Source organism: Idiotropiscis lumnitzeri, chromosome 5 (assembly GCF_059441095.1).
Source record: "Idiotropiscis lumnitzeri isolate Australia: NSW breed Sydney's pygmy pipehorse chromosome 5, RoL_Ilum_1.0, whole genome shotgun sequence".
NCBI lineage: Eukaryota > Metazoa > Chordata > Actinopteri > Syngnathiformes > Syngnathidae > Idiotropiscis > Idiotropiscis lumnitzeri.
Genome location: NC_142395.1, coordinates 8,470,524 through 8,486,687, shown reverse-complemented (window position 1 = coordinate 8,486,687; position 16,164 = coordinate 8,470,524). Strand labels below are relative to the sequence as shown.

Genomic DNA, 16,164 nt, shown 5'->3' with positions numbered 1-16,164 from the left:
GCAAACTACTAGTTATTAACACAACAATTCGCAACGCTTTGGGTCTGAATGTTGTTTTACAGTTGTAATATGGTGTCAGTTAGCATAATCATGAGCTGTCATTCGGTTGTAAAAGAGGGAAATAACAGAGACACAGAGGTGCAAGCAAGAGAACATTTGTTAGCCCTAATGTGCTTTAAAACACTTTAGCACATGGAAGTGAACTGCAGTTTCATCATATTATGTCTCGTTCCATACTACAGGAAAGCACCGATGGTCAATTAGTGGTGATAACTTATTCATATGGAACTAGGCAGGGACTTTATGGATACTTTAAATCACAGTAAGTAATTACAGTTACATCTGCTTAAGTTTCCGTTTGGGTGCTGCTTTGATTAGAATGGTGATTTTAACTATTGCGCTGAATTATTTCTGCATATACTTATTAATAAAGCGTGTTTTGATGATAACTCGGAGTCAACACAAGAGGGTAGAAAGCTGCAGAGCAGAATGTTAGAATAATGCCTCATGATTGTGTTTATCTCATGGGATCTGGGCGTATGCATGTGTTGGCAGGTCTTCATCTGCATGAAACAATAACTCACAACGAGATGGACAAAAAATGTTTGGCCAAGGCAGACGTTTGTCCAATTGAGTGACATTTTTGAAAACCCACACAGGCACACAAAGAACATGCAAAGTCTGCACAGGAAGGCCGGAGCCGGACTCAAACCCTGCACCTCTGTACTGTGAGGCCATCCTGCTAACCAGTCGGCCACCACGTCACCAATCCTCAGAACTCTTAGGTAATTAAAAAAATAATAATTAGATCTAAATAATTGTGATCCATTCAATTTGAATCTGTTTCATTGTGACAGCTAACTTTTCAACCTCTCACATATATATATATATATATATATGAGAAAATACATATCAGGCCAAGAGAAAAACATTTAAGACTCTCCTTTTCTTTCAGCACTCGAATGAGATGATTGCTGACAGCATTTGTCGAGCCTTTCATTAGCTCGCTATCTTTTCTACCTTCATTCTGCTTCTTTCACTGTGCACCACAGCATAACCTTTGAGGGCTGTTTCAAGGGTGAAGGTCAGGTGGAACTCAAGAGGATATTGATTTGTACCTGTATGCGTTATATCATCAACAACATCCATCCATCTTGGTCTCGCTTTCCCCTGTGGCACATGCTTCAACTCCCTCTGCTGCCTTTGTTTCCCTGCCTCTATTCGCACCTCAAACAACCAAAAATTACCCTCACAAATGCACTGTAACTGCTTATTTGCTTGGAGTCACAGGTTACTGACCATAGTTTCTGCTTTCAGTTCCATAATATTATAAATTATATATATTAAATTGAGCAACACATTTTTAATATGTCTAGGTGGAATTCGACTTTTTCGTAGGAAATAAAAATAATAAAAGTCACAAGCATGACTGAATGCAATAAAAAAGGGATAGATCAGCAGTCGTCAACCTTCCTTGTGCTCCGAATCACTTAATCACACAGACACTTTGCAGCCTGGCGTAGAATCAAATAAAAACAAATGATTAAACTTGCTCACCATTACACCATTACAATCACTGTGTCTTGTGATTCTGGTCATGGAAACCTGAACATGACATGAGTTTCCTCTTCCCACATCTATGTAAGGCCAGCATTGTAATAGAATAGTGGTTGGCGGATCAATCCAAACCAAAACCGAAGTCGGGATGAATATCGTCTCAATACTGGCGCAATGAGTTCAATATGACCAGGAAGCCAGACTTGTCGCTTCTGTCTCAGTCCCGAGCGGGAACAGTTTGTTCCCTAACCCCACCCATCCGCTTTTCTCTCTAGCGTTGTTCCATCTGCCATGTGACTTTGCAGCGTAAACAAGAAAGCAAGAAAGACGCCCATCCACCTGCACACACACATAGATTCACAGAAATACGGAGCAGCTCACAAAAACCTAAACCAAAACTGAGTTTAATTGTTTGCTCTTAATTTATTATATGTTTGCTAAGTTTTCTTTGTTTGTTTCTTCCACAAAGCGAAAAGACGTGCATGTGAAATGTTTGGTGTATGTATTAGAGTCCCTGTACACACATTGCACTAAAACAATTGGTTGCTTAAATATTTTATGAATAAATAATAAATAAATAACAGGCCAAAGTGATGCACAGTCTGTTCAAGACATCCAAATGGCGTCGAGAACGGACTTGCCGGTATCATGTTACGCGCAAGTGCCAAATAAATTAAAAAATTAAAAATTCTTATACTTAATATACTTAATTACTCGATTATTCAATGGAAGAGTCAATAGGATAATCGATTCTAAAATGATTCGATAGTGACAGCCCGAAGGCATATGCTCGGTTCGCTGTCTCTTTCTCGCTTTCTCTCTCTCTCTTTATCTCTCTCTCTCTATCTCCCTCTGTCTTTCTTGCCAGAGTGTCATTTCATGACAAAATTAACGATCTATTAATAACAACATCTTTTATAACAAATTTAATAAATAAAAATATAGTTTCTGGGATTGGGGTTACATTAGGTCTCTGACTTTGAGTGGTGGTTCTGTCGTTTGCTATCAAAGGAGACAGAACTATAATACTGGACTGTACCATGCCGTTTACATGATAATCTTGCTTTAATGTATTTGCTATGAAGTTTGACACTCATTCATTCAGAATATACTAAAGCAATTTGAGTAATTTCTGGGTGTGATTGAAGCTCAGGGAAGTGTGAAGCTCAGTCGAGCAGGCGGCGAACGGCCAGTTTTGATGAAGGCAGAGTCTGTTTTTTTTTTTCTGGCTCGTAGATGATGGGTGGGGTGCACAACCCTTTAACATGCGGTTGCATTTTTACTGTTGCAGCGTCCACCCAACTGGGAGATCAAACGTGCACCTCCAGTGTGGGAGCGTAGAACACTGACGGCTGAGCTAAATGTCTGGGATGACAGCTTGGTTGTGGACCCAATTAGAAGGCGAGGGAAATGAGGTTTCCTAATCACGCAGCTCAAATTGGTATCTGTTACACGACTCAAAATATTTCCGTCAAGAGGGGAAGGGAATTTGCGAGGGCTGAATGGGGGTGAAGCGAGACCTTTCTCAAAGTCCATCTATTGCTGCTGGACGGCCATTCAACATTATTTGCACATTATTCTATTATTGATGGACAAGATATGTACGTGCACCTAATTAAATGCCGGTCCGCACATCAGTCCGACGGTCATCCTTTTGTCATTATTTCAGGCCTGTCCCTCGTCGTCTCCAACAGCCAATGCATAAGGCAATTCTCGCAAAGCAAATTAAGCATTTGCAGACATAGTAATGAAAAATAATATGAATAAATTATGTTTACTTACTTAACCTTTGAACATTTTGGTATAATATTGGACAAATGCTAAAAAAAAATAAAGTTTTTTTTTTACTAGTCAATATTTTGTTATGGAAAAGAAAAGTTGAGGGTGTTTAGCTTTTCAAGTATGTTCTGGGAAAAGAAAAGTTGAGGGTGTTTAGCTTTTCAAGTATGTTCTGATGTATATGTATGTTTGAGCTTATTTGTAATTTTTTTACAGTAAAAAATATTTACAAGAAGCTTTTCCTTGCTTCCGTAATCATCCCAACTTTTGATATCAATAGTCTTTTGTGGCCTGCGTGAGACGGTGTGAACGGCTGTTTGATTGTTTAGTTGCCGACCCCTGTTCTAAAGCCATATTCCTGACAGAAATATATGCAGACTTTGCTATCCATCTTTTCTTGACAAAAATCAATTGCAAAAACACTGACAGTGGCACATAATTAACATCTGTTTTCCCCCCTGTAAGGATAAGATGGTCGTCTTTGAGTTGACAAGATGATAAAATGAAGTATTGACCAGGATCAATACTGCTAAAGCAAAGTGTGGTCCAGTTTCATCAATGTAAGAACAGATTGACAGAAAGATGTTTCCTGCTTGGGGACATGTCATGCACAAGGTTACACACGTTTGTTCTCATCTTACTGGGCAGAACCGCACTTATCTCTAACCTTGCCAACATTTAAATTCCCTTGAATAAATGCAAAGGATGAGTTGAGAAAATGAAAAATTGCAATGTTATTAGCTGTCCACGATTAATTAATCAAACTACTGCAAGTCTGTTGATTCAGTCACACTCATGTCTTTGTATGTCACAATTCTCAAATGACTCAGATAACAGCACCAGCTAGAGTTTTTGGTTACCCTGCACTCAATATGTTGTACAGTTGGGGGATAGGGACCGGGCCGGTTGCGAATAATAAAAATGAGTGTATAATTGATGCCCATTGAAATGCATTCGGGGGGAAAAAAATCTGAAACAATTCTTCTAAAAACGCTGATAAACACTCAATACACATTTTCCATGATAAATGGGGGGCAAATAAGCGGGGGACATCATTGTCCTTTTAAATTGCTTTTGCCCATGCATTTTGTCTTCAATCCCCAGCTACAAAAAAAAGTCCGTGCATGTTGACGTCGTGGGAGAGCAGGTATCAGCAGAGGTTTCATAATTCATACATAAACATTATTTGAGGGTCATTACCTGGCTAATTTCCAATTCACATCCACTTACTGTAATTTCCAGACTACTGAACACACTTGATTAAAAGTCACAATAGCTAAATTTAGCCATAAAAACGGATTTGCACGCACATTAGGCGCTTTGGACTAATAGCCACGGGTCTCCACATTATTAAATGGGGTATTATCTATATTATACTCTGGGAGACGTTTTTCAAAGTGGACCAGACTCTTGTTGTCACATGAGGAAAATTCACAGCTAAGCTCGGACTGGGTTGCACTGGACCGATGGCTGTATTTATTGCACTTCATCCCTTTGCTCAAATTAAATGCAACTTAAGATGCTTATTTTGGCTCTCACTTGCTTCATCACACAGTCTCTCTCTCTCTCTCTCTCTCTCGCTCTCTCTCTCTCAGTTGAACTCTTCTTTAAAGGGCCAGTACCCGCAAAAGCATTGCAAGATTTCATTCTGTTCCGAGTGCAAATATTTGAATTCTATATGCACTATACTTGACCCAGTTCGGGACGATTAAAGGGAGAGACGAAAACATACTTCCAGCCTTGCTTAGTTCGTCCTTTTTTAGGAACTTCTTGTCTTCCATCCTCCATCCTAAAAATAAGGCCATGGATCCCCTGTTCTGTCTCTGGGTCGCAATGACCATCTTTGGCTATGTAAAGTATTGTACTGCATTTGAACAAACACGGATCAGTCAGACTCAAATATATATTTTTAAGACATGGGGCCCTATCTTTGTGCATTTTATTTGGCTTATGTGTTTATTTCTACGGCTGGTAAAATAAGATATTTATTGAGGGAAGGAAAGGAAGGTGATACGACTGATGTCCATAATGCATGTTGTCAAGAATTAACAGAGCAGTAAATAACTGACTTGCTGTTCCTGAGGCATACTAGGGTGATACGGTTTACACACAACTTACATGAATTTTGAGAATAAGACATTGGTGTCCTCCAGGACTCACCTTGAACTACGAGACGTCCCTGTGCAGTCCTACGAACACGGGTCCCTGGTTTGTTAGCGGCACACACATAAACTCCTGAGTGTTGCACGCCAACATTGGAAATCATAAGATTTCCAGTGCCAAGTACTTGGATACCCTCCACACCGATGGGGCGTCCATCTTAAAAAGAGAAAAGGAGAGCAAGCAGGCATTTAAGAAGTCTTCAACGTAAATGAAGTGAAGATGAGTAAGGTGCGTGGATGACCTATGCTGTTTCTTAATCAGCATGGATTATGCAGCTGTGTGAGCAACTTCATGTTTTCGTTACATTATATTTTGATGTAATATTATATCAAAAGATAAGTCTCAAAGGGTAATGTCGAATGCCATTATCAGGCTTTCCACATTTTTCTGAATTGAATTAGGTGTGTTGGAAGACATCTAAAAGGGGCTGGCTAGGGGCTCTAAAGGACCAGCCTTAGGAACCCCTGGTGTACGCACTTCCGTGTTAGTCATCTAAACCAGGGTTGTCCAACTCTGATCCCCGAGGGTCCCTGTCAAGCATTTATTTTTTATGTCTCCTTCATGCAACACACCTGAGTCAAATGATCAGCATGTTCTGAGAAGCTGGATAATGACATTAGACGTTCCCGCAAGCCCTGGCCAAAGAGCACGTCAAAAAATATGGTGGCCCATGTGATAACCAAATAATCTACGGTGAGTAAATAGGACATTTAGGGCACTTTTTTGAGCTGGCATTTTAAATTAGACGACTAATATTTAGCACCAATGATTTTAAATATTAATATTTAGCATGATTTTAAAAATAGGAATTTTAGAATAGTCATCCTATTTGCTTAAAATCCAGCTGGATGATATTATTATCTAAAAAATGAAGCATCACAACATTTACTGTAATCAGTATTTAAATAGTTAATAACATTTAGTTTACCCTTTCAACCACTTATTTACTCACACATTGTGAAGAAAAACATCACTTTGCACTTGATTGATGGTTTGATTTTCTAAGATACATGCTGTATTTCAATATTTATTTTGTAACATACCTACATCATGTAACGTGTTGTGAGCTCAGGTATTGGACAGTTGTGAGTTTGTGCGAATGCTCAGACAAAAGGAAAATTAGGGGGAGCATTGATTCCAAATAGAATTTAGGAAAAGGTATATAATAGATTTTGGGGATTATTCCCCAAAAAAAATATAAGTGAATCAGTATTATTTCTTGTTGTTGATTTCAATTCTGCATTCTGCATTTTGCTTGTTCTAAATGTTTAAACCTGAAGTGACGTCGGCACTCTCTGGGAACTCTTCACTTATGCTGAGGCAAATGTTCAGCAATATGTTTCTCGATACATGAGCTATTAAATTCAAGGATACAACTGCCAATACTCCAGTGCTTCTTTCTTTGAGTGTTCAGAACTTGAGAGCATGCAGGTGATGTTTCAAAAGATTCACTAAGATAGAGATAATAATCAAACACTTCGTATTGAATAGGCTATGATGAGTATATTCCTATAAGAACAGGTTTCATTTTATATGTTATCATATTTTTAATGACAACTCGAATGAATTGAAGCATTAAACCTTTTTATCTTATTTCATAAGGAAAACACAATTACACAAGGTTAAGAGAATGGTTGCAATGTATGGATGTATAGATTTTATCGAGAGTAATGATAGCACCAACTCCAAATGTACTTCCTTTCTCATCCGTTCTTGCTTTCCTCCGCTCCCCGTAGTCCCAATGCGAACAATGACTTGGCTCTGATATGAGCAAAGTGGACATAAGAATCCCTTTTCTGACGTCTGTCTGAATGACGCTCCAACTTGTGGCATATTTTAGAGAGACAGAAATTTACTTCAGTCATCTTGCAATTTTTGGTCATGTAGAAAAATAAGTGCCTGCCTCACAGTCGGGAGATCCTGGCTTTCATATGTCAATTATTTGTAATATGAAGGAAATCTGTTAAGATTAAAATATAAATACTGTATTGGTAGGACTTTATGAATATGAAGAAGAAATAACATTAATTGGATTGTTTTGTTATTATTGTAAAATCACGCCAGTGACAGTGTTTGAGTACAGGGATCTCGCCACAGTTTGTGATCGAGCGATCTGAGATCGATTATTTATGTCTCCATGCATACCAGGCGACAGTGGGAGTTTCCTCACACAAGTAAAGTCCATTGGGGAAACAACACACCATCACTGTCGTGATTATTTCGACTGTTTTCAGCCAATTCAGTGTGTAACAAAAGTGTTTACTGAAGCCCGTATCTCACTGAGCAGTGAATGTTCGCAAACTTAGCGGATTTTTGGTTTTGTCAGGTTTCGTGAAAAAGTTGCAAACACGTTCCCGAACAGTTTCAAATGACACGAGGAAATGTTTGCATGTTCGAAACTTCCTGACAACTGCAACTGCAAGTTTGCATCTGGCCAACCAAACTTTAAATGAGCATAATAATGAAATAAAGATGTTGATAGTTTCAGTTATTGAAGAAAATGATTTAATCTCAGGGTTTTGAGAGGTTTGAAAAAGGAGCAAAATCCAAACAGTCAAGAAAAAAAAATGCTCGCCTCAAAAGTGACATTAGCTCTGCTGGAACAAACAATTCATTGCTTTAGTCTTTTTCAGTGCCTGGCATTATAATGTGTTCATTATATGATTCCGTCATAATTAACTGGCCATAGCCACCCGCTGAACTGAAAAGCACCAGTCCTGCTTTGTCTAAACAACAGCACATTTGTTCTTTTTTACCCCTTTGCTGTGAAATTTCTTTTTCCTCACATCCCCTCAGCCAGGAACTAATTAACTTAGTGACAGAAAAGAAAGAGCTGGAGCTCGCAGGGTGTTGTGCACCTCAATGAATAGTAGCAAACAAACTCTAGCATTAAGCAATGAGTGATGTGAAACTATTAGCTTCATTATGCATCTTATCCCAGCCTCTTGGATGTAATTTAGTAGGAACAAATCCCACCGTGTTAGCATTTTCATCCCAGGGACATTGTATCATATTGGAACGTCAATGTGATTCTGTTTCAACCGTTGAGGGGAGGAGCACCAGTTCATATTGAGAGCAGTGAATCCGTTTTGATAATGGGTAAGGAAAAGATATGTCACGTTGAAAAACTGATCAAGACAGACTTGAGTTATAGTCAAGAATTAAAATGTGCACCGAGGGAGGGGAGGAAGCTAATTGCATGTGTCTCAGCCCTACAAAGCAATTACTCTGCAGGATCTTCTTCGTTTCCTCCAAGCTTCATGAGGAGATGAGGCATGTAGTCATTAACACCATGTTTATGTTCATCGCTTCAGTCTTACGTCGTCCTATTGCATCACATATACACAACACATTACACTGACACAACAAAATGGGTTCTATTTTGGTAAAATTGCGCTCTATCGCTCTAGTTCCCCTCGTCATACTCATGACCAACTCCATCATCCCAAAGGGGAGATATTGCAGTTCACGTGCTGATGTCTTGCACAAAGTCCAGCAAGTCTAATTTGTGTCAGCAATGTCCAGCGCAGAATACTCTGGAGTGCCCTCAGTAGCACCCTGATTTTCAAGCAATTGAGGGTTGCTGCGAGATTTGGTGGCGGTAAAGGACAGCTTCCATTCCACAATGGCGCAAACGTCCCATTACGTCCAATTCTACCGGCGCAAAGTCTAGCAAAATACCTAAAGAATGAAAACTCCACTCATGCACACAGTTAGACTACGTTTTGTGCGCTTACAACAAAAATAGGGTCCTATATGTTTTAAAACACATCAGACAACACCAGACAAATCAAAGCTGTGTGGTTGTGAGAATCCCAACGTGGATACATCACACATGAGACGCTCAAGCTGATATCGCATGCATGACTGGGCAATTTGATAGAGTGTGCACTTGTGTGACATGCAGAATGAAAACAACAAAAAGCAGACAAAGGAAAAAAAACAGCCAAACAATAGACAGCTTTGATTTAATCTCAACACGTTATTACCTAGCCTGCTCCAAGACACAATGGGGCGAGGGTATCCTGTCGCGACGCACTCCAAAATGGCAGTTTGGTGAACAGTGAGGGTGAGATTTTCTGGACCAACTAGGATCATCGGTTCTTTGTAAACAGATGACTGGGAGCCTGGAAAAAGAAGGGTAGTTATTGAAGATAGGATTGGATATGATGGATGGCATCCTTTAATTGGATTTCTCTAGAGTGCCTCGGACCAATATACTCTATGGCTAAGAGCCGACAGATAAACAATAGGTTTGGAAAACCTTGGGACTATACTGGAGTGGTGACAGGAACAACAAAGGCTCAGGACCCAAAAGGTATAATATACAGTAAAGCTCGGCAAGAGTTTGTTCCACAGGGAGAACACGAGACGACTCATGGTATGCTACTGTTAAAATTTTGATGTGTAACAACCTGAAACAGAAAGGAGAGCCTCGGCACTGTGCTTCACTCCTGCACTGTTATGAGCCACACAGAAGAACTTTCCACTGTCCTCCTCACGCACTCCCGTAATCTGCAGAACACCAGTAGGCAGAAGCGTATACCTAAAAGAGAAAGTCAGGATAAGATGTACAGCTATTGGATGGATAGATGAAAGTGCAAATTAGTACTCACGAAAGGATTACATAGTTTTTATGGAACACATTTCTAGGTACAGCCAAATTCAAAGGTGTCTGGACTCTCATTTCTGCTTTTTGCAGATGGTGTGATCGCGATACTTTATGTGGTTGGTTCTTCATCATGTGGAAGGCTTACGTGTCTTTGGGTCTTTTTCACGCATGCGGTAAAATGGAGATTGACAGGAGGATTGGTGCATACAGAGAAAGTCCAGGCAAGCAGCCAAGCTCTCAATTCATCTAGCCCACTTACACTCCCATTCTCACCTATGAGCACAGAAGTGAGTGTAGCTCTGGGTTGTGACTCAAAGAATGTGAATATAGATACAAGCGGTGGACATCACCACCGGCGATACTGTAAGGTGAGGCCCTAAATCATCCAGGAGGGATTCATTCAGAGTCGAGCCACTTATCACGTTAGGAGGAGCCACTTGAGTTGGCTCCAGTATCAGTTACGGATGACACCTGGACACCTCCCAGGTGAGGTCTTCCAGGCATGTCCAACCCAGAGGAAACCTCTGGGTAGACCTTATATACACACCAGAGGGATTACGACCATGACTCACAGTTGACCTGCCTCACGAAGATGATGGGAAGCCTGACCGATTGATAATAACGCAGTTCTATGTTTTCTATTACTTGAGTACACCTGAAAGTAACACTAAAGTGACATCATATATGATGTATTGCAATTCAGACCTCTTGTTCTTGGTGTCCACAGGATGCCCGTCTTTTTCCCAGCTGATAACAGGCTCTGGCAGGCCATGGATTTGGCATTGAAATCTGGCCACACCAGACTCCTCAGCATGCACTGGCTCTGGTTGGACATGAAAGTCGGCCATGGCTATGGGAAGGGAAAAAGGATATTATTATTCACATCATATTGAGTCATCCATTTTTTACCACAGGGAATAAAACGGAGGTAAGATTATTCAAAGGTAACAATTAAGAGCTATGTAAATATCAAGTCAAATAAAAATAAGTGTTTCTTCTGTGTGTACAATTTACACTCAAAATGATTGTTACTCTAACCCAATATTGAGTTATGGGGAATTTGGGGAATTGCTCCTTTGGAAATGACACAGGTGATATTATTGTAAGGCATTATGTTCAGGGATTGTTATTTTTTTTTAAATGCATTTATTTGAATTAGAACAAAGGGAAGAACACTAACTTATTATTCATATGACTTTACTGGTGCGCCCCACGAGTCAACAACTGTATGTGGCCCCTGAACAACAAAGAGTTTGTCACGCCTGCGTACAGAATATGCTCAGTAGATCCTTTGACATGAGGACCCTCAAAAATGTTTGATAAGGCATTATAATTTAAATATTCAATGCAAATAGCTAATATTTAGTAGTTATACTCCTAATATAACAATCACTTTTGTTGTGTATTTCCAGCCCGAAGACACCCACGCAATAAATGTAACTAAACAAAAAAATAAAACACTTCAATTCAGAATTTGAGCGAAGGTACGAATAATTTGAGGCTGACCAAACATTCCTCAAGCAGCTGTGTTTGGTCTTCCTTTCAGGAAATCCAAATGGATTTTTTCACTTTGTTTTTCACCAATACACTTAGTGTGTTTTGCATACACATTCTTGAGCTTTTGACCATGTCTGTTGGTTGCATTTCTTCCAGTTTGAAGTCTGTTACATACTCAGTATTCAACACAGATTAACTTCTGAGGGAATTATTAATGAACAAGAAACTAATACGTAACATCTAAGTGTATTCTGTGCAGAGTGTCTATACACATAACAGAAAATAATCAGAGCAAAAACATCTTTTTTTTCTGGGAAGCACAAGGGTGAATTATGCATTGTAATATGATGTCAATTTACGACAGTGACTGAAAACATATTACAATTCACACTTTTAGGTGGAGCCTGGGAGCCAAACAAAAGCCCAATTATTCTACGTTAAAGCAGTATGACCTTTATGGAGTGAATACATGGCACGTCCTACCACAAGGTGCAGCCCCACACTAGATCCTAAAGGCTTTGCATGAGAGGCTAGTATTGAAAAGCAGCCGTGAGATACGCACACACATACGTCACAATAATTACACATTCACTCTAATTGTAGTGGAGCCACACAGAACAGTTGCTGAAGGAGATCTCTGCTTCCACTCGTGAAAGACATAGGCCTATGGATTTCCTTGACATATGTTACCATTTGTATGTAGGTCAGGCATATTTAAAAAATTCATCCTAACACTGACGACGACAACGCAGACACATACACCGATGTCCATGCACACAAAGCGGACTTCAGCTGCACGTCACATGTCTTTTGCCGGCAGAACAAAAGCGCCGCCAATGGCAGATTCAAGCGCAAACTCAATTAGGGAGAGGTTCTCGTCCTCCACAATGTTCTCTCCTTCCCCAACACACGTGTATTCACTTAATGTCAACCTTAATTAACTTGGACGAGGGTGTACTTAGCTGAATACAGTTAATATTCAACAAAGGAAGATCCCTTATTATTTCTAGACTAACTGTTCTTCCAACCGCTTGCATAAATTCATTACTCAGAGGAGATGGTCACTTGGAAGCGGTAAGCGCTACGCAGCAACAAAAAGCTTTCTTTTTGACAACATGCTTCCATGTGTGTGTGTGTGTGTATACTCAGGAATGTTGTCATTGTTTCTTTTGAGAGTCTTTTATAAGTCACCAAATGTCTATTATTGCTCTCAGACTAAGTCTTTCTAATGCAGGTTGTTTTAACTGAATTCGAATTCAGAGATGTCAAGTAACGATACTAGCAAATAATACAAGAAAAAATACTTTAATAACTTACTTAAAATAAATTTGGGGAATCTATATTTATACGGACAAAAAAGTCTCGTTACTATTTCATTTTGGATTGTGTGCATTCCAGTTTATCATTGTTCAAAACACCAATCCGGGCGAGGCTGGATCAAGTGATTTATCTGAGCTAATTTTTTTTCTTTCATGCTCAGGTCAAAGTCGTTATTGTCCAATTTAAACACTCAGATATAAATTAAACCACAGCACTTTGCGCCAATAGTTTTGCTAATTGAAAGAAGACAGAGTGCCAGAGAATGAGATACTTCACATAAAGTGGCAATAAGTGTAGCGTTCCATTATTGCTTTGGTGCTGTGACTATTCCATATCATAGCGTAACGCAGGGGTCACTAACCTTTCTCAAAGCAAGTGCTACTTCTTGGGTAATGAATGATTAATGCAAAGGTCCATTAGTTTGATACAGTTTGCTCAAATAACCTTTATTATATGTTATTATTGAATGAGTTTCCCTTGCAGGGTGTCAGGGGTCTACCCTCGAGTTAGGGTGAGAAACTATCATCCAGGAGGCTCTCAGAGTCGAGCTGCTGCTCCTCCACATTAAGAGGATTCAGATGAGGCGGCTCAGGCATCTGATTGGGACGCTTCCTGGACGACTCTCTGGTAAGGGGTCCCAGGCACGTCCCAGCAGGAGGGCCCGGGGACGACCCAGGACAAGCTGGAGAGACTATGCCCCACATAGTGATAAAATTGTACTTTATCACTATATATTTATCACTACTTTACAAGTTTGCTTTATCAATTTTGTGAAATCTTTGTAAACCTTCGGCGGATAAGAATAATTGTTACGTTTATCATTTCTAATGTGGGAGCGTGAGCAAAAGCCAATACAGTGGGTAATGTACTCTATTGTAAAGTGCAAGTGCACTGCAGCATTGAATTAAAGCCCCAAAGGCTTTCCTGCTACTGATGCTGTTGCAGGGGTTAGGTGTAGGCCGAGTGAAACCTTTCCGAACACAATTCACACAAATAATAAAAAAAGACTTAACTTAAAGACACTAAAACACACACACATGTGTGCTTGTACACGCTGCGTTCACATGAAACCAATAATGCAACAAAAGGTGCTTGCATTTACTGATTTGTCAAGTTGATCTTGCTGACATTACTGGACCTTAGCCCATCATGCATAAAACATGAGCCCCGCCTCTGCCACTATTGACACATAAGTCGCAACCCTCATTGAATAATCGCAATAAGGTTACATGTAAATGGAGCCAGAATGGAGCATCTGCACCAGCGGTAGTTGTGGTAAAGTACATACAATATTTTGTTCATTTACAATCCATCATCCTGAGTGGTGTTTACAATACCCGTGTTTTCTTATGTAGCTACACAAGTAAAACAAATATTGTAAACGCTGATCATTATGATGCAGTATTGGTCTACACCGCTGGTTCCATCCGACATATCTGACAGAGAGAATCAGAATAAGATACTGTATTATATTTGTAAAGGTAGAATTCTTAATTCCTTACCTTTAAATTGGTATGGGAATATAATAAAGAGTGAAAATATGATATCAAGTGTAGGTTTGGTGATTATTGGATTTGAGCGCCAAGGTCAGGGTAAAAGCACAGTCACTACTGATGATTTTCCCAATCCATCAATTTTACATCACTGCCTTGTAATTTAAGCCATTTGGAATAGTGGGCTGACTCTATTCTTAAGGGAAATGGAAAACAGAAGAAAAATAGAAAAACAAAAGTGGGGGATGCCGTAAATAAGAAGACACGTGCTTTACCACACATTTTGTCATCATTTATCTTATTTTCACAGATCCAAAAAACGGCATGTCAACTGCCAACTCAATGTTGACATCTGATACAATGCAGCAACCAACCTGGAGCCCCAGTGTATATCCTCAGCCAATTATTGAATATTATTATACCTAACGTCGCCATTCATCCCCCCCATGCCAAGACGATCGCCATCACCACCATTTCAACCGTTTGCGTACCCCACCCCCACGAGTCCGCTTAAGCTTATAATATCATTAAGTGCATGTTGTTTCAGTAGCAAGGATGACTGCTCTACAATCCCCTACCTTGGTGAAACAGTAAAATAGGGATGAAGCCAATAAATAATGAAGATGTTTCACCGTGTTCTTCTGGTGCAGGACGCTCACCCTTCAACTGATTTTAAATAGCTTTCCCTGAAATAACAGGATCTGAGGTCGAGATGGCATTTTAATACAGATGTGATATTTTATTGACACTGTGCCCCTCTAGCACCACCGCCCCCTACCCTATCGTCGTGCAACATTTGAGCCTGGCTAATCAATCTGCTGCTTTCTGGTGCGTGATGCTTATCACCTTTGACTGGAAGCCCTGCTCATGTGAGGGCTGTCTTTGTGTGATACAAACGCAATGATAGGCCTGTACCGTATCAATATCCTCCAGTAGCAGTACCTGTTTTGCAAAAACACGTTTAGATGCCAGTTTGAATCTAATGGCTGATGGTTAGATGCACTTGAAAACAATGGGGCTAAAGAAAAATCCTTTTTGAGAATTTACCAAATATATAGACAGGAATTATTATTAAAAGAATTATCATGTGTTTCATTTCATATATATATATATATATATATATATATATATATATATATATATATACATACATACATACATACATACATACATATATATATATATATATACATATATATATACATATATATATACATATATATATATATATATATATATATATATATATATATATATATATGTATTAGTGCCGTGAAGGGATTCATCGCAAGAAATTATTTAAAGAAAAAAAAAAAAACAATCTCATTTTTCACGGCTTTCCTGTCTTTGCTTCACTTGTCTCAGGCTGAATCTCTATTTGGATTCATCCAGGACACATTTTCTTGGACTGGATTTCCCTCTCAAATGACAAAAATCTGACTGTAATGTAATTGGCTTTTCTGGAAATGTAGATCGTTTGTTTGCATCTGACTTCCCAGTGGTATGACTATCCTTATTCTGATGTGTCGATCAATACGGTGGACCTTGTGCACGAAGTTAAATATAGTAAGATGGATGGATGCTATTAAGGCGATGTTCAGGAGGTGAAAGGGGTAGGAGCAGAGTTATCAGTCAAAAAACTCCCTATGTCTTAATTTGGCCTATTCCATATTTTTTTCACCAATCTATCCTATTGGTCAGTCTGATATTTTTCCAATTAGTGACCAATCTATAGTGTGGAAA

General features: G+C 39.4%; 1 protein-coding gene across 1 annotated transcript in view; it reads right to left on the bottom strand.

Annotated features, from left to right (window-relative positions):
* The window catches only part of igdcc3 (immunoglobulin superfamily, DCC subclass, member 3), a 72,693-nt gene that overhangs the window by 19,704 nt on the left and 36,825 nt on the right, over positions 1-16,164 (bottom strand). The window contains exons 3-6 of the mRNA XM_088296474.1: positions 10,817-10,961; positions 9,915-10,045; positions 9,489-9,626; positions 5,497-5,655 (exon numbers count right to left, since the gene is read on the bottom strand). Coding sequence (XP_088152600.1) covers positions 5,497-5,655; positions 9,489-9,626; positions 9,915-10,045; positions 10,817-10,961 — 573 coding nt within the window. The remainder of the gene's footprint in view (positions 1-5,496; positions 5,656-9,488; positions 9,627-9,914; positions 10,046-10,816; positions 10,962-16,164) is intronic.